This window comes from Thermobia domestica, chromosome 1, assembly GCF_964235325.1.
Source record: "Thermobia domestica chromosome 1, izTheDome1.hap1.1, whole genome shotgun sequence".
NCBI classification, from domain to species: Eukaryota; Metazoa; Arthropoda; class Insecta; order Zygentoma; family Lepismatidae; genus Thermobia; species Thermobia domestica.
In genome coordinates, this window is record NC_137454.1 from 147,625,427 (window position 1) to 147,644,870 (window position 19,444).

The 19,444-nt window shown below is 36.7% G+C and overlaps 1 protein-coding gene across 1 annotated transcript in view; it reads left to right on the forward strand.

The window, feature by feature from the left end:
* Positions 1-19,444, forward strand: part of Ir25a (ionotropic receptor 25a) — a 222,565-nt gene that overhangs the window by 34,034 nt on the left and 169,087 nt on the right. The window contains exon 2 of the mRNA XM_081764277.1: positions 10,536-10,642. Coding sequence (XP_081620403.1) covers positions 10,570-10,642 — 73 coding nt within the window. The 5' untranslated portion in view covers positions 10,536-10,569. The remainder of the gene's footprint in view (positions 1-10,535; positions 10,643-19,444) is intronic.

Sequence of the window (19,444 nt, forward strand, 5' to 3'; positions counted from 1 at the left end):
AGATTGAAGGATTAATTGATCATGATCATGACCCCGTTATCATCAACTTGGAAAGCGATAGTGACACCGATGAAAGTGACGATTTAGGTGTGGGTGTGTTGGAAGATTCTCACAGTGACAGTGACATTGAAATGGTAGATAGAAATGACGATGTAGTATATTATTCTGCTAATTCGAAAAGTAGTAGTGAAACGGACACTGCAGATGAAACTGATGAATTAGAAATAGGTACTTTGCGAAATCCCAGGGCCAATCAGGAAAGTAACAGCGACACGGACACTGCAGATGAAACGATTGAATTCGAAATGGATGTTTTACGAGATGCCTGAACTGGTGAGTACACTAATTTTACTTGCTTGCGTTATACTTAATTTTGAAGTTAGGTCTACTAAATTGCTCTCTGTCACCAATAACACCAATATTAAAAATAAAAGTAGACTGAGATCGGACCCTGTGGAACCCTGAGAGCATTATTATTATTATTATTATTATTATTATTATTATTATTATTATTATTATTATTATTATTATTATTATTATTATTATTATTTCATCAGTAGTTAGTTGAGGTTACGCTACGAGAAAAAAATAGGGAGGGAGACTGCAATGAATGATCATGTGGCAACGTTGCACTCTATCGCTGGATGAGCGGGAAACACGATTCAGAAGGGTCGTACAGTGCAGCCGGGTATAATGTTGTGCAGTGGCTTCCTAGGAACGGGGTTGTTTTTCCGCGCGGACGAAAATAACGCACAAAACAAGACCATTGTTGTGAGTGTTGTGTTAAATTTGTTTCCAAGTGTGTGGGTTTCCGTTCTGTGACCAAAATGCCGCCCAAACTAAGCCGGTTTAGGGAAGGCTATGTTGCGGCTCTTTATGACGCCCACTTTAGTGTTTCTGTCGTTAGAAAACAGTGCAAGAAGAATAATTGCAACATCAGTTTAAGTGGAATAAAAACTGTTATTAAAAAGTACAAGGACAACGAAGCTCCACCATTTGGATCACCAACGAAGTTGCCTAGGAAGCGGGAATGTCCCAAGGCTATCTCCATCATGCAGAGGAAACTTCGCAAACTGGCAATACAAGAAAATCCGCCAACATAAAGGTGTATGGCTAATCATCTTGACGTGTCTTTGGGGACTGTGAGCCGGACGTTACACCATCAACTCAAGCTGGAAAAAGTCATGAAAGCTCGCGGCCATCTTCTCACGGATGCCCACCAAAAGGAACGAAAGTGTAACGCCCGGAAGCTGTACGAACGGTATCTGAAAAAACAAAGGTGGATGTACGTCGTAACGCTCGATAAAGCATGGAATTACCTTTCCGACTGCGGCAAACCGAGAGCTATCATGTACCGAGAGAAAGGCGCCAAGAACTTCAGAAGGTGAGTCCGTGTCTGTAAAGAATCATTCCCAAAAGGATTCATGGTCGTTACTGGCTACTGTTACCGAGGTAAACTGAAGATTCGTAGGGTGGCGAAGAACTGCAAAATAAATTCGCAGTATTTTGAGGAGCAGATCATGCGGCCGATCTACGAGCATGAGATTCCAACAATGTACGGAAATGACGCCAATCTGATGCGCATTCACATGAACAAGACCTCATCACGTACCTCACGATCGTCCCTCGCATTCTACAGGGAGATGGAGGAGGTAACTGGTATACAGGTGATACCTTTCAATGAGGTACCTGTTAAATCTCCAGATGCAAGTCCTATGGACTATTGTGGATTTGGATAGCTGAAGCGGGCTTTGGGAAAACGGCGTGGGATAACCGTGGAAGGACTTTGGAAAGCTGTGCAAAGGGGATAAGACAAGATTCCTCTCCCAGTTCTTCAGAGAAGCCTATTACAGTGGAAATTACGCTATCGGGCTGGGAAACACATCGAGCATTTACGGACCTGGCGCCAGGGTGCGAATTGGCGGGGGGGATGCCAGGGATTTCCCCCCTGACAAAAATCTTTCCCCCCCTGGAGAAGAAAAATTTTATCCCTGGCAGGGATAACTTTTTCCTCTGGAGTATTTTTAAATGGACATGAAGATAGAAAAAGGGAACAATTCTTACTTTGCTTAGCTAACCTAAATATTGCTTGAGTGAAAATTTATGAAACATCTCACATCTCAACTGTTTTGTACTTGTTAGTATATATATATATATATATATATATATATATATATATATATATATATATATGTGTGTGTGTGTGTGTGTGTGTGTGTGTGTGTGTGGGAGGACGGTGCGCATATGGGTGAAAATTCATCCCCCCCTGGGAAAATTTTTCAATTCGCACACTGCCTGGCGCCATGGATTCTTCTAAATTTTTAGGTAAGTCGAAATTGGCCAAATGTAGACCTAACAACCTCTGTACATGAGAAGCCTATGGACCTATGTAACTTAAAGAAATACAAATGAAATTATAACAAATTGTTGTTATATGAACACAAAATTATCAGGAAATGTAGCCTACGTGTTGCGCAAATGACAAACAATAAAATATTTTAATAAATTCAACTTTAAAGGAACAGCAGGAATTATAGAAAATATCAGAGGCATAATATGACTGTTCCCAACACAGTGTTTATACCATGAACATAATATGAAAACAGACAACTTGTTTATAAAGAGGTATAACTTAATCGAGTTCCCGATCAAAACTGATTATAAATGTTACAAATATGAACGTTCGACAACAATCGCTAGAAAAAGAATGACATTTTTGTCTGTCTAGCTAAAAACTTGCCATAGAAAATAAATAAATAAATAAATAAACAATAAAGAAATAAATATAAAACAAAACAAAAGACCATTGTTTTACACAACAATTCTATTTCATTTTCCTTTTTGTAATGAATTTCCATTTGATTTCTCGTCTCATCTACTATCCGTTACTAGCTACATTTTCGGTTTACCTGAATGCAAAGTTGGAGTTGTTTCGTTGTGCGATGATTCATGTCAGTAAACGAGTTTTTGAAGGACAGATATAGGAAATAAATAATTACATTTCAAGTCTTCAGAAAGATTGCTGAATGCTTATCCCAACAATATTCATGAACTGACAGATCGCAACTCTTAAAAAAGGTAATAAATTTAGAAAACATGAGCCATGGCAACAATTGCAGAGTGCCAGTTAGGGATGCGTACGAATCGAGTTGAGTCGAGATTTAAGCCTGTTTCGACTTGTCTCGAGAAAATGTCTCGACTCGAAAATATGTTTCTGTCTCGACTCGATAGTTTCTGTCTCGACTCGTATATCCGGCGAGTTGGGGGGCCAGCACATCACTTGGAACTCGCCTTTGTGTTCCTCAAACCACTCCATCACACTCCTGGCCTTGTGACATGGTGCATTATCTTGTCGAAAAATGCCACTACCGTTGGGAAACATGATCGTCATGAAGGAGCGTTCGTAGTCTGCAAGCAGTGTGCGATACGCCTCGGCCGTCATGGTGCCTTGCTCGAGCTCCACTAGACACATGGATGCTCACGTGAATGTTCCCCAGAGCATAATTAAGCTGCCGCCAGCTTCTCTCGGTCCCGTAGTACAGGTGTCAAGGAGCAGATCTCTTGGAACACGACGGATTCGCACCCTCGCATCGTCATGATGAAGGTATCGGGATCATCAGACAATGCAACGCTCTGCCATTGCGCCAAGGTCCAGTGGCGACGGTCACGTGTTTATTTCAGTCGTAGTTGCCGATGTCGTGGTGTTAACATTCGCACATGGATAGGTCGTCGGTTGCGGAGGTCCATCGATAGGAGTGTTCGGTGCACTGTGTGTTCAGACACACTTGTAATTTGCCCAGCATTAAAGTCTGATGTTAGTTCTGCCAAAATTCGTTGCCTGTCTTGTTTTACCAGTCTGCCCAGCCTATGACGTCCGACATCTAAAGCAAAACAAATAAAATAAAATTTAAAAAGAATACCAAAATTTCAAAATCTATATGTATTATCCGAGTAAATAAAAGATTAATATCAAAGTTAATTTATACTACTCTCTTTTGCTTGACTCGAGTTAAGCCTTATTCAATTTATTCTTTCAATTCATTCATCATTCATTGCTTTTGTAGTCTTCATACTTAACCTTTCATTTGTTTTAATGTTATCTCTTTTGGTTGTTCAAGTTGCACGTGGTAGACTTCGTTTTCAACTGTTTTGGTTCTCTTGTGTATGATAAATACTTACCATACAAAAAAGTTATGTGTATGGTAAGTAAGTATGTGTATATTAACTTTAAGGTCTTAAAGTTAGTATTATTTGCATTTATATTAGAACACTCACATTTTATCTTTCATACTATTTTATATATTTACTTCACTTTCACTTTCATTATCGCGTTCATTTCTGCTTACTCTTATTATGATCAATTTCCACTTTTCTTCCTATTTTATATTTATATAAATCTATTTACTGTATAATGTTCCTGGTTGGATTTCCATATCACGATAGACTCAGCCGTACCGATTGAGGTCCAGGGCCCACTAGGAGCACTTACTGCACACTCCGGTCAATTTTGTCCTTTCGTCTTGTATGCCTAGCTGAGAAGAAACGGACATGAACGTGTCATCCGGATATCCAAATCAAAACCTAGTCTATTCGATAAACACAACAAAGATTTGTTCATGCACAAAAAATTAGGTGCCTGGACAACGGGGTAAGTCTCTGGAGCCCATTAACGTGTTAGTATAAAGAAAATAGCAGGTTCGCAGTGAAATAGCTATTGCATCAACTCTGGTTTATAGTTCATTCTCTTCGGCATGAAACAAGCTTTCCAGAGCTATTATTGGCGTCCATAATGTACCTGAAGAGGGAAAATCGGGATAATTTCAGGCAAAATTCCCTTCAAAAGTCTCGTCAATCAACTTTGATCTCTTCTGAAGTGTCCCAGGGTAAAAGCAGGTATTCCAAATGTTTCTTGAAAACACTATAGAGGTTAGGAAATGTGCCTACCAAGTTTCTTTATAATAAACGGAATAGGTATGAGGGGACAGGTTGTATACCAATTTGCTCGGAATAGGTATGAGGGGAAATGTTGTGTATACGAAACCGAGCTTATGACCTCACCTATAAAGAGAACATAATATAAAAAGTATAAACGCAGTACTATTTATCCTGATATCAAGTTTTGTATCACATTCTCTGTAGAATCAAGCAAGAGTTCTAACAGCAGCTGTGCTACAGTTGTATTGGGATAAACCCACGTTATCCACTCATGCCCTTTTTTCTTTATTCCGTTCTTACGGTGTCATACCATATCTTCTCCCTTGTTTTAAGGATATAGCTCCTATTCATATAATTCCTAGTATTTTGCAAGGTACATTTTAATTGTGTACTCCTACCAGTGTGCGACTTACCACGGGGATCCTCTCTGAAGAATTGGATGTCTCCCATCAGTTTTGAATTTCCCCATGTTAAATTTCTCGGATGTGCATTTTATCATCCATGTAAAATATCCCTTAATTCACATACTGGCACCTACCGGCTCCAGTGTCGCTTTAGAGAACGCACAACTTCACAATAGAGCTATTTTGGAAGACATTTCTGCGACATATTCCCAATTTTCCTCTCCACATATCACGGAACAATATGCGTGATAACTATTGAAACGCTCGTTTCATTCTACAGAGAATGTGGCACAATTATTCTTGATATCAGGACAAATAGTGTTGCGTTTATATTTTTTATATTATGTTCTCTTTATAGGTCAGGTCATAGGTTCGGTTTTGAGTGCACAGAGAATATTGGTATACAACATTTCCTCTCATATCTACTCCGTCTTATATCTACTCATATCGTTCTTTCAAAACAAAACTTGGTATACTCATTTCTTAATCCCTATAGTATTTTTCAAGATACATTTGGATTGTGTGCTTTTACCCGGCGCCACTCCAGACTGGGCCAAAGTTAATGGGAGTGATTTTTGGAGGAAATTTTTCCAGACATTATCCCAATTTTCCTTGTTTAAATACATTATGGGCGCCAATACATAGCACCTCTGGAAAGCTTGTTTCATGCTGAAAAGAATGTACTATAAATTATGACTTTCCAGTGAACAATATTGATGCAATAGCTTTTTCACTGCGAGTCCACGATTTTTTTTTATTAACAGGGTAAAATGGGCTCCAGGGACTTACTCCATTGTCCATTGCACCTAATTTTTTTGTGCATGAACATATCATTGTTAGGTTTATGGAATGGACTAGGTTTGATTCGGATATCTGGGTGACACGTTCATGTCCGTACCTTGTGAGATCCGCATACCATTTGAATATGACAATGAGGATACAGGATTGTTCTTCCGTTCCGAAACATATATTTACTATTTACACAAAACACACTTCCCGACACACACTAAAGATAAAAAACAACGAACCGCACACTCTCGCGATATATCTGGAGGTCGTATCCGGTTTTAGCCGGGGATATATCGAGTCCACGCATACAGTTTCTTTCTTTGATACGCGGAATGCCGACGTTCCTGGCGGAATTCTCCGTCCAGAAAGGTTCACCGCCACTCTTCAATTCAGTCAGCTAACTATTTCGATGTGTTTTCGTTTTGCTTACAATTTTAATCATTTGTCCTAGTATATTGTTTTCTTCTTAATTCTGATTAGTCCTTTGTTATTTTCTATAATATCCTATATTCTTCCTCATTAGCTATAATTTCGTATATTTCTTTCCTTTTTATTTAATTTCTTCCCTATAGCAGTTCTTCCAGTAATGGACACTATGATACGTGATGTTCTGGTGTGTCTATTTCTTCGCATCGACATCCTGGATGCTCTATTTGTCCCATTTTGCACAATGCGCGACTGTGTACATAGGCGTGCGCAACGTGGGTGCCATGGGTGCCTTGGCACCCCCATTAGACAAACTTTTTTATGTAGAATTATTACAAACTGAGAAGAGATTACGTGTAAATTATTTCCCGTCTGCATGTGTGTCATGCGTCGCCAACGCAGCATCGGGTGCAATGACGCTATCTTTTCTTAGGGCAAAGCGGGGGGAGGACGACATTCCATATGGTGGTACTTTAGATCTGGCACCCACATTCCCAATGTCCTGCGCACGCTAATGACTGTGTATAGTTCTGACAGGTAGGAATCAGCAGTAAGATGAAGTCTATAGTAAAGTTTGAAATACTGCAAGTCAACGCGATACAGCCAAGGGTCGGTTTCAGCGCAACAGCTAGTGTGCTTTACTAGGTTAGTCTCACAACTATTGCCTTAATGTTTGCTTTGAGCAAGGATGCGCATTTCGAGCTTTGCATGCGCTGTTTTTGTCTGTGCGCGATTTCTTGTCAATGCGCTGTTTTTGTCTGTGCGCTTTTTTGTGCATGCGCTGTTTCTTTTATCTGTATGTGATTTTCGTCCATGCGCTGCTTTGTCCACACTGTATTTGCATGCGCAGTTTTTGCCCGCACTGACTTTGTCTTTGCGCTGTTTTGTCCATGCTGTATTTGCATGCGCTGTTTTTATGCATGCACGGTTTTTGTTCATGCGCTGTTTTTGTCCACATTGTGTTTGCCTACACTGTTATTGTTTGCGCGGTTTTGACCTAGAATCGTTTCAATTGTTTCGGTAGTCTGTATTATCTGATAGTGAAGTTTTGTGGAGTTGTACAATGCGTTGTACAAAGAAAACCAACAAATGGCAGCTCTTTCAAATTCAGTTTACAAAGATTGGAGGCAAAAGAGCAAGAACTGTTTTGTATCGGCACGAATTTGATTGGTTATCTACGTCTCTTTTCAACACTGAGACTAGTATAAGACTCGCCTACAACTTAAGCGTAAGATCAAAATCGAATAAGCTCCAGTTTGTAATCGAACACAAATCTCCTACAACCAAAGAAGCATAGCTAACAATATTGTTATTTTACCAACTGTATTGTCAGTTGTTAGTATTGCACTTAGGTTACTGAGGCAAACAAGAGTGAAAATAAAGGTGTAACTTTCTCAAAAACAACTCTAACGATTTTGTTTATTTTTCATTCAATATTTCATTAACAACCTTGTAGTGTAGCCTAATCTACTTTTCTGGAAAAAGTCCCCAAAGGATGCTTTACTTTTAGGACGAATTCTTTTCGAACGATTTTCTGAAGAAATATAGAAGCGATTTTGTTCATATTTCACAATTAAATGTTTCAGTAATAACCCTACAATAACCCTACAACCCTGTTCAGTAATAATGAAACAAGTAATCTATTATTTTTAATGAAAAATTTACAGGATAGTTTACTCCGGATGAATTTGTTACCGAAGTTCTAGAAAAAATCTATTGTATTTTTAGGATTTAGGATTTTAGATCTCTGGGCTTTCGGCATCTGTGGCCATGTTAGCCCGTCACGTTTGAGGAATGACGTCCTTCGGCGAGCACATTATCCATGAAAAAGGGAGGAAGGAAGCGACCTGGGACCTATATGTTAGGTAGCACCCCGGAATTTGCCTTGTGTGAATGAAGAAAACCTTTTTCAGGACGACTGGCCTGAAAAAGCTTCTGAAAGAGTTTTTTACACTTTTTCAACCGAGCGTCCCACCTATTGTGATTTTATTTATAACTCTATTTTATTCATGTTTTCCGTAATATATAGGGTAATGTATGGATAAAGTACTAGCCACCACATTAAACTTTTTAACTTCCATTCCTTACTGAATCATGTCATGTTGCAATTATTACGCAATATATACAAATATAGAATATGTATACAAGTGAGAGAGTTGTGTTGTAAAACATATATCGAGGGCTGCGTGCAACGACGCCGATTTCTCTTTAAATTTGGGGGGGGGGCATTCAGGTACAGAAGGTATATATATGAAGATTTTAAGACAAATTGCACTCAAATTATGCCAAATATTGTATATTCATAAATACAATAGGGGGCCACATGAGTTTTGGGGCCCCCTCGCCCCCCCCACCAGGATCGGCGCCCTTGGCTGCTTGTTTGTGTTTGACTCTTTGCTGTTTCCTTCTTTAATACGTAATAAAATTTAAGAGAGCTAAACAAGCAGCTGCTATTACAACGTTGTATATTCATTTTTAAATATTTTAAATCAATGCACTGTTCAATTTTTCACATTACTAGAACGTTTTTTTTTTCATTAGTGAGTTGAAGATTATTGAATAATGCTGACGTCCAAAGTATAAATTTCGTTTTTAATAAAAATGCGAAAAGACATACCATTTTGCTTAAAACAAAACGTTCATTTCGGAGTCGTTGTGGCTCAATAGTAGAGTGTTCATCTCTGGTGCAAGGAGTCCTGGGTTCGATTCCAGCTAGCGCCAAGTAAACTCTGTGGTGGATAAACACCGTGCGCGTGGGTTTTCTCGGGGTTCTCCCGTTTCATCCCATTTTCTTCATTCCACCATTTTATTCATTTTCACCATCTCTTATCTACTTTAGCCTAGCCGGCATAATCGTGGGACGTAAAACTTAATGATTTAATTTTTTTTTTCAAAACGTTCATTTCGCAAAAATGACGAAAATTATCTTAACAATTTTTAACAAAATTGTGGAATTTAAACTTGCATAATAATACTACCAAAAATTAAACAAAATTTGTTAAAGATAGTCTAAATTGCTAATTACTATTTTCGTGAAAGTGCTGAAAATTGTAAACTAAAGTTTATTTCCCTCTAAAATACTATAGTAAATTTGGTCTTGTATCTCTGACCTCTTTCAGTTCATCCTGTTGAATTTGATATACAACAAATTGAATATACTATTCGAATGCTAAAAATTGGTGGTGGTTGAGCATAAACCTCTGACGAGGATCTCTGGTTCAATCCCAGATCCAGTAGGTTTATGATGGATAACATCGTATTTTTTTTTTTTTTAGATTCTTCCATTTTCTTCATTATATTATGATTCCATACTTGTATCTATAATAATTTACTTTCATTACTCATCCGTGTAGCCCAGTGTAGCGTAGTCACTAACATTCTCGCCTTTGGTGCGAGTGGTTTCAGGTTCTATTCCCGGTGGTAACGGGTTGTATTTCCGGTCGGGACATATAAAGATCTTTTCAGATCAGCCATCTGGAATGAGGTTTTTCCTTTGTATTCTCACATTCACACCAGGTAAATGCCGGAATGGTACCGGCCGTTTTCTTTCTTTCGGATTTCCTTTCCCGGATAATAGGTTCGCCCAGGTACATCATCCATCATACTAAACGGGCTTAAAAAGCCATAGATTCCTAGAAATATACTTCCTAATTTCTAATTCATTAATGAACTGTCTCCTTTAGCCTAAAGAGGACTTAAAAAACTCATTTCATTTTATTTTCAAATGCTAAAATTATATCGAAAAATAAGATAGTTCTTATTATTTAATTTAAAGTAGAACATCGGAAAGGGGATAATTCTCACCATCCTTCCTTTACGTCCACTCTTGTTTTAAATAAATCATTATTCAATAGCGAGCTCGTTGAAAGACTTCATAGTCTTTGTAAATCACTGTAGCTAAATTTTTAACATAATTTCTTAAATGGGCTTTATATTAGAGATATATTTTTTTTTTTTTATTCTTTTTGCTTTATTTTTCAGATATTTTGGTGTCGTTAATTTGGAAGACCACACCATGTGGTCCAGTTTTCTCTTTCTGCTGGTGCTCCACGTTGCGTGGGTCCATAGTCAACAAAACTTAAATATCCGTAAGTATTTTCATAATTATTTTGTCTTTCCATACACTCATAGTAATGATTACAAAGCGAATTCCTATGCAAAATCATGACTTAGTGAAGGAGGTATAACCTAAGCAAGGAAGTTTTCAGTTTCTTTTAATGAAAATAGAGTATGCAATATGCAATCTCTGTACATCTTTACTGTAAATGCACATCTGTTTGAATAAGTAAGTTATATTACATTATATTTTCACTTTTGCTCAATTCTATTGGGATATTTAACTGGAGATAGTACTCCTCAACCATCAGACAATATTATTTTTCCTAGGAACTGAGTTATAACGACTCAAGAAAAGTATTCATACACGCAAAATTTTTGACGTAGAATTATATGTGAAGGTTAAATAAAAACAATGTTACAATCATCTGAAACTGTACATAATTTACTATGTTTATTAGTATCAAAATAGGAATTCTTTAAATGACAAAAGTAAATAAATGTTCTTTCTCAACTCAAAAAGTATATATATAACAACACGAATTACAAATCTCGACGAGTTCTAACAATCTGTATCAGAAAATCAAGATTTTAATATTTTTGTGTGCATACCTTTAGCACAAATTATTGCCTTGAGACGCCTTGACATGGACCGAACAAGTGTTTAGGTTATTTTGGGGGAAATCTTACACCACTAGTCCAAAACAATGTTTGCAATGCTTCCTTGTTCGAAGGATGGCGTTTTCTGTATTTTTTGCCCAGATAATCCCACAAGTGCTCGATAGGATTGACATCTGGGCTTTGTGAAGGAGTCAGAAGCCGTCGTGGAGCGTTATATAGTAACTATTCCTTAGTTTTCAAAGCGGTGTGTTTAGGGAGACCCAACTTCTGCACACTGCTTGATAAGTTATGGTTAAACTTCGGATTTTTAGCATATTTGCATGTTTTTTCCTGATGTGATATTGATATGCTCCAATGGCGAAGCCAAGGGAGAGCCAAGGGGGGCCGGCCCCCTTGCTCAAATTCTTGCCCCCCCTAGTTGTCCCCCACATAGTGATACAGAGTGATATTGCTATAGGTCGACAAACGGTGAGTGGGTTGTGCCCACGTGTTAAACTACTACCAAAATATCACTCAACAACAGAGTTACCAACTGCAGAATACCATATGTTGCAATAGTCTGCATTCCGAGTAAAATAGCTCCACTCGTTTTTGCTTATAGTACAGCAAGATGTAATTCACCGTAATTTATGGGGTGCGTATGCATTGATCTCACCACCTGAACATTCCTTTTAACCTCTGTCCCGTATCTAGTTATCTCATTTGTTATCGACAAAGAACCAGAAAGAAAAGCAAAATCAGTCGGCATTCTCATTCGCTTCAATGTTGAAGGTCATACTAAAATATGATATGCTTACTTACAAATAACATGCACTGCAGTAAAATATTACACTTGCGTTGGACGAAAGAAGTTTTCGTCTATTATAATTCGTACATCAAGTAATTAATTTCCATTGATTATGGCGACATAGAACCAATGAATAGCATCCATGAAATAATTTGGTATTTATATTATTATTATTATTTTCAAATCATCTTAATATCGAGCCATCTTGTTTAATATACAGTAAAAGAAGCGAGCAGTTTTTATTGCTTCTGAAATGATCATTCTCTCTTGTTCATATCCGATTGCTAGAGAAAAATAAGATACTGAATACTACCAATACCTGCTGTTTGCTATCGATACTAGTTCTCCCTCTCGATTACATTCTGGTCTTGTCTCTGGTTTACGTCTAGTTTACTAGCGCTCCTGGCCGTTGGCAACTTGGTAGAAACCTTCTGCTACGATATTAACAAGCGATACTAGCGGCCTCCAGGAAAACAGTCAGCGCTTGATAGACCTATACTACTAACTAAAACCTGAGGAAATGTAAAAATAAGTGATTCTTTGTAAATAAATGTTCAGAAGTATTTTCCTTTTAGGATTTCAGCTCTAGCTTAATTCTTAAAATGCTACTACATAGAGAAATTCCAAAGTCTATCACAGAGCCAGTGTTACAATCACCTGATTACTAACCATCAGGTAAGATAAAGAGATAATACAACTTAGTCGCCACAGTAATGTTATTTAGAGTAAAAGTTGTAGTTACTCCCGTGACCAAGTTGTGCCATCCCGTTATATTATCTGATGTTTAATAATCAGAGAGATATCAGGAGTTCGTGGAACCCAATTTTATCGCAGATTTATATTTGTTCTTCGTCAAAATATGTTTAAGCATTTCTGAGAAAATTATACTGGGGGAATTATGCAGAACAGGATATTAGTAGTGACATGAATTTTCAACAGGAAATACTAATTAATACCGCTCTTTCATATCTGATCTCAAAACTAACAATATTAATTTAGCATCGACTACAGAATAGTAGTATTAAATTACTTCAACTAATTTGAATTTATTTTAAGGCTTTGAAACATCTGATGCTCAAATGAGAAATGAGTGGAATGAATCAATTGCGCCATAAACATTCCCCCAATGAAATGAGGAATAATCTTGGTAAACTCCTAAGTCGAAATATTTGCCCATGAGGGATCGATCACACCATCTTCCGATTCTGAAGTCATTGTTCTACCGCTGAGCTCCAATGTACATATTTGATCATACCTTTCTTTTTGTATTCATGTGTAGTTTTATTAACTAACCCAAGTAACTACATACTTTTTTGTAATGTAAACTGTTACAAACTGGTATTGATCAATGCTTCTATGTGTTACAGCTGTCAAGCACACAAGTGAAATTAGTTTATATTAACAGGACAATATAGGGGAAGCGCTGTTACTGAAATTTATAATCTTCCACCTTTTTTGAAATAATACTGTCCGTTCTACTGTTTTCGCAACACAAAATACTTTCCGTTGTCAGATAATAATTATAATACTTACATATTAAAATTTTACAAAAGTAATGAAAGTGTGCAGGTTATAAAAGTGTTACATTTATGTTTTTCTCTTTGTTGTGAGAGTGAAGAAATTGATTTAGGATAAAATAATTTCTGCAGATGAGCATTGATTTCATTTTCATTACGATAGCTACTAAGTATATTTATTTATTACAATAAATAGAATACGTTCAGATTACTTTTAACGGAATGTTTTCATTAGTGTGTTTGTGAAAATCTAACATAGCGGTATGCATCAGCTTGATTCGAAAGTATGAAGTTCTGTTAGCTCTGCCTTCGTGTGTAATAAGCAAATTTCTAAATTAACAAGTATCATATAAGCGAAACACTTTGTTCACTTTTGATTTTGAGTGTGTGTGCATGTATTTTTCTGCTGCCACCTAAATCAACCAGCCATACATATTTTAAACGCCGTGTTTAAGTAACTACTTACTTATATTAGAATGGAAATCAATTGTATTAATGTATCCTAGTTGTTTGAGGTAGTAAATTCTTACATTTTCACTGTTTTGAAAACAGTAAAATCATGAACAACAGAGATGGAAACATTCACATTGAACACACACACACACACACACACACACACACATATATATATATATATATATATATATATATATATATATATATATATATATATATGTAATTTGTGTGAATCAAGTTTTTCATTCATTGAAGATGGCCCCCTCAAAATTTTCTTGGGCCTTTCCTTGGCTTTCCCTGAAAAAAAAAAAAAAAAGAATTCTAGAGCCGTTTTGAAGTAAAATAGCAGAGTTTTATAGTGCATATATTTGCATATTTCGGGTGTTAGTGAATATTTATGTCGTCACTGCATATAAATGCATAGTTAAAGAATGAATCAAATTGATCATTTTTAATGATAATTTCTAAATCAAGAACTTTCCTCATAAATGAAATTGAAGTTTCTAATATAAATAGATTCAAGAGCTTGAAATGGTTCATTATTGTCCGTTTAGAATATCTTGCAAGGTCATGTGAAGGGAAAATAAGAAAGGGGTGAGGGATTAATCCTCCCGACAGTGGTGCATGACTGTCACCTACTTGGAAGAAGATACAAATAACGGTGTCAAGTCATCTACAACAAAACTTCCACGTCACCAATTTCGGAAGCTAAAAAGTTGCTACTGTTGTGTGAATATGGATTTGAAATTGTGCGGTCCTGTGGCAGTATAAGAATGCCGAAAGAAAAATCTGAAACAACAGGTTGAAGGCGATGAGATGTTAACAATTCAAGGAGAAAATATATTTTGCACAGTATGTGCTAAACAAGTAAATAATATTGTTTACATTACTGGATTATTAATTTTTGTTTACTTTAGAAAATAATCATAAAAAGCGATATTATTATTCGGGATAACAAGGAATATACAGTGGAAGTTGGATAATTTGAAGCTGAAGAGACCACTAAAAATATACAAAATTGTCCAAGATTTCAAATTAGAAAATTTAAATCTTTTTGGCTTAGTTTTAGGGCAACTAAACTCTTGAAAGTATTTAATTGAAATAAGTAAATATTTATTGGCTAAAATTGTAACGTAAAATAATTAAACATTCTTTTAAAAGTCAGATCAAAATTAAAATGCTATAGGTATTTCAGCACTTAGCAACATTTAATAAAAGTAATGCACAAAGTCATAGTGAAATGTACTTGTCATGTATACATAGCACTTCTGAAGGGTGCTTTACGTGCTAAATTGAATACTTTCCGTTGTCGCGGCGTGTAAGCACTTTTGGCGTTCCTGATCTTCGTGTATTTTCTCTTGTTCCAGTTTCTTTATACTTCTTTATGGTGGAACTAACAATACCAAAACTAATTGAGAGTCTTGACTTTCACGATAACTTTCACCCTCTTTATAAAGAGAAGCAACCCCTTAATGTTGCGTTAAGGGAAATTCACTTTTCTTAAGGGCGGAGATGACTGGAAAACAACTCGAGTTTTTAAATTTAATTTTATAGAAAACTTTTCATTTTTCGATTTCTTTTGTTTTCCACTCCTCAAAAAATTCGTAATTCGAAAAAAAATATTTTGTTTCCTCAAAGTTTTTGACTTTTGTTTTCCAAGTTTATCTCGCTTTTTAACCATTAATGTTTAGTTATGTGAGGCTCCTTGTAATAGATCAGTAGCTGATCTGTGTGTTTCAGTACGTGGTACACAGGCACTGCTACCAACGTTGTGCCAAATTACAAATTCCATGACGATAGGCTGTCTTGGCTTCAAATAAAGAACTTATTCGCTGGCTGACACGCATCTCAATTGCGTTGAATCCGCTTGCCGACAAAATGAGATGGAACCGGTTGTAAAACAAGTTGTGATCAAGTGCTGTGAATATATACGGTGGAGAAGGTTCTCATTGTAAGTCACAGTCTGATCAGGACCGTCTCTACCAGTAGCGTAGCCAGGATGTGTTTGAGGGGGGGGAGTGCTGTTATAGATGCATATAGAAAAATTACAAACAACAAAAAATATATAAACATAAAAATATATAAAAAATTACAAACGTCAAAGTACCAAAGTACATTGTCGGACCTCTTTGGGGGGCTCTGCCCCCCTTCCCTACGCCACTAGTCTCTACCATATGTGCAACACGTGCATTTGCACGGGGCGGCAAGTTTCGAGGGCGGCAAAATCTGTCATAACTATATTATTTAAAATAAATATTTTCTGCTGGAAACAGACTACATGTTGATGGTAGTTAAATTTACTAAGCTGACCTTCTATTTGAACACTACATTCGTAAATCATGTTTAGGTTGCATTAGTTTAAGGTCACATGGACAGTGTTAAAGAAAATGGTCAAACATATCCCAGCATGAATTGCTTGATTGTTGTCAAATACAATAACTCAATTTTCGAACAGTAGCGAACACCTCTTCCATTTTTAGTTATTATAGTTTTTATATGAAAATTAGTCTTGTCTTTGTCACAAACAAGTTCCTTATCATTGAAAGTGGAAATAAGTGCTTTTTTTATTTTAAAGGATGTGAAAGGAAAATCAAGAAATAAAAATAAAAGAACTAGTTGCACTGGAATTGTTCCAACTGATATATTGAGATTGAAGCTGGATATCGAATTGTATAAAAAGGATTATTATCTTTCCTCTGAATATGTGTTTCCTTTGTTTCACTAACACACAATAATAGATTATTATTAAAAAAAAAAACAGAAAACAATATTGTATTTGTAGTGTTTAGGCCTTTCTGAGAGCGAGTGCGCTTTCCCTTCCCTTCATTGTTCATGATGGGTAGCATATTTAAAATAGTGGCTTTTAAGATTTGTTCTTTATGGAGAAAGGGGGCTACAAAGGAAGCCATTGCACGAATAGTCTAAAAGCCACCCATAGTTCCTGTTGGATCGAAAAGGTCAGCACCAAATTATTACTGGACTTTCTCTAATGATACTAGTGGATGATTTCTGGCTTGGTCACATGTTCTCAAAACCATTAGTTTTTCGGCAGTATGGCTACCAAGATCAAAGGTCGCCGAAAAATTATCTTACTTTGTATATCAGAAATCTTTGAATATATTTAAAATAGTTGATTTTTCTTTTAAAAATAACCTTCTCCAAAAGTTGTTCAGAGTTAAATTTTCAGCAAATCTACTATTTTTACCAGTGGCGTAGCGGGATCAAAAATTTAGGGAGGCATTATTTCCTAAACTATCTTATAAATATCTGGACCATACAAATATTCATATGATAATGAGGTAAGTAGATATTTCAGGGGAGAAAGTTGGAGGCATGTATCTCCCTGTTCCACCCTCCCTCCCCTGATGCGACGCCTTATCGCAAAAACCGTACCCTCATCGCAAAAATGCGCGCGAAGTAAAATGTTGATTTATAACGTAAATGTGTACGCTACATTTTATTTTATTTACTTTGACGGTATTTAGTTAAATGTAAGTCATTGTAATTTCTCAAAGGTGTTATTAAGCAGAAGTAGTCTTACTATATTTATCAAAGCCAGTATTAACATTTTCTTGGGCTTGGATTCGTTCCACACTTGTAAAGTTATCATCAATTGCATTGGTGACGATCTGAGTGAAAGTGGAGCTAACAGAGGCAGAAATAGTTAAGACAAAAGTAATTGAGAGCGTGCCTAGTGATAGTCCTAACTCTTGTGGAGTTCGAGGACTATTTCTATTCGCAGAAGCAATTCAAAGTTTACAGTGGCAACAATTATTTCCGAAATCAGATCCCAGGAAATATATGGATGTCATTCAGTCAGTGAAATGTCTTCAAGATGCATGTGAAGTTGAAGACCGAGATGCAGCAATAACTTACGTTCGCATATTGAAGTTTCCAACGTTATGCAACCCATGATCGATGATTTCAATTCATTTGTCGAAGATGGATGCAATAAATCAAAAACGTTCCGTTATTATTGAAATACATTCATCAGTGTTGTGTTTTCAGTCTTAAGATATATGATACGAGCTGACAGAATAACGGGAAGCTTCATGTGTCTGCTCTCCGACAGGCTCTTGCACTGTTCTTTGCGTTCGAAAAAATCATTACTCTAGATGGGACTCAGTTCATTTGAAAGACTGCTTAAAGCTTCAAGAAATACACAAAAACACCCATGAGGTGTTTATAAGAGATCAATTTTGTTGTCCAACAAACAGATCGAAACTCTGATGGAGTTGCAATGGACCAGGCACTGGAGTAACTTTACAACAAACCCGCAAAGGTCCAAGAGGAATCATTGGGATCACAAGACTGAAGGAAACTGTTGTCCAACGCGATCTAATTCAACATAAAAACACCAGCATCAAACACTTCAATCGTAGGATGTGTGGGTTACAGGAAAATGACGAGTACACGCTTCACCACGAATTCTCATTAAGTGTCAACAATCAGATGCCGATTCTGTGAAAAAAATTGAATTTTATCTGTGAGAGACAGAAACCGTTTGATTTAGATGATTGTAGTTTGCACAATCTAGTAGCTGGAAAACATTATACGGAAACCGACGAGAACTTCAAGCTGACGTGCATAAACATTGGCGATAGAGAATACCTTAAATTGCGTCATGATAGGTTTATTTAAAAACGACAGTAAGTTGTTTAGTTCTCTGGCGCGAAAAGAAAACCGAAGACTCAACAAGAAAACAAGAAATTTGGCATTATAAGGGAAACGTCTGAAAGTATGAGGATTATTGACATAGCTACGGAGAGAGAATACCCACTCGATCACTTATTGTGCTGCGAAATAACTTCAAGTTCGTTCTTCCTAACCAAAAGACAGTTATCTGTCCAAATCAAACAAATCTGAAATGATAGAGGAACTGTAAAAAGAATTGGCTGAAATGCCTACTTAAACTCCCTCTGCGTCGTCTTTAACAACTTCAGCTGCATTTGACCTCATGCTTCATGCCCATCTTGTTGCTGCGTCGGATGGAAAGTAGTTGATGATTTTTGGAGATTTTGCACATCATATCTTGCGTAGAACTCTATCGATAGTACAAGGATCAAGCAGAATAGGTATCATATTTGATGTGTATAATGAGGATAGTGTAAAATCGCACAAACACCTCAGAAAATGTGAGTCAACCCATTGAAATTACTATCGATGGCGCAAAAAACCCAATGCCAAAAGATGTGCGTGCTTTCTGGGCATCTTCCCAAAATAAGTACAGACTGCAAATGTTTTTAGCTGACTATTTAATGTAACAGTCATGAATTGCGAGATGGATGTGTATGTTGGTGGGTTAGAAGTTTTTGGGAAAGAAGCATTCCCATATTAAATGAGAAAATAAGCGATGTTCCTAATTTGCAATGTAAGCTAGAAGAAGCCGATGAGAGGATATTTTTCATATTAAGCATACAGTGTCTAACTCAAGCATTAAGGGTCTAATTCTT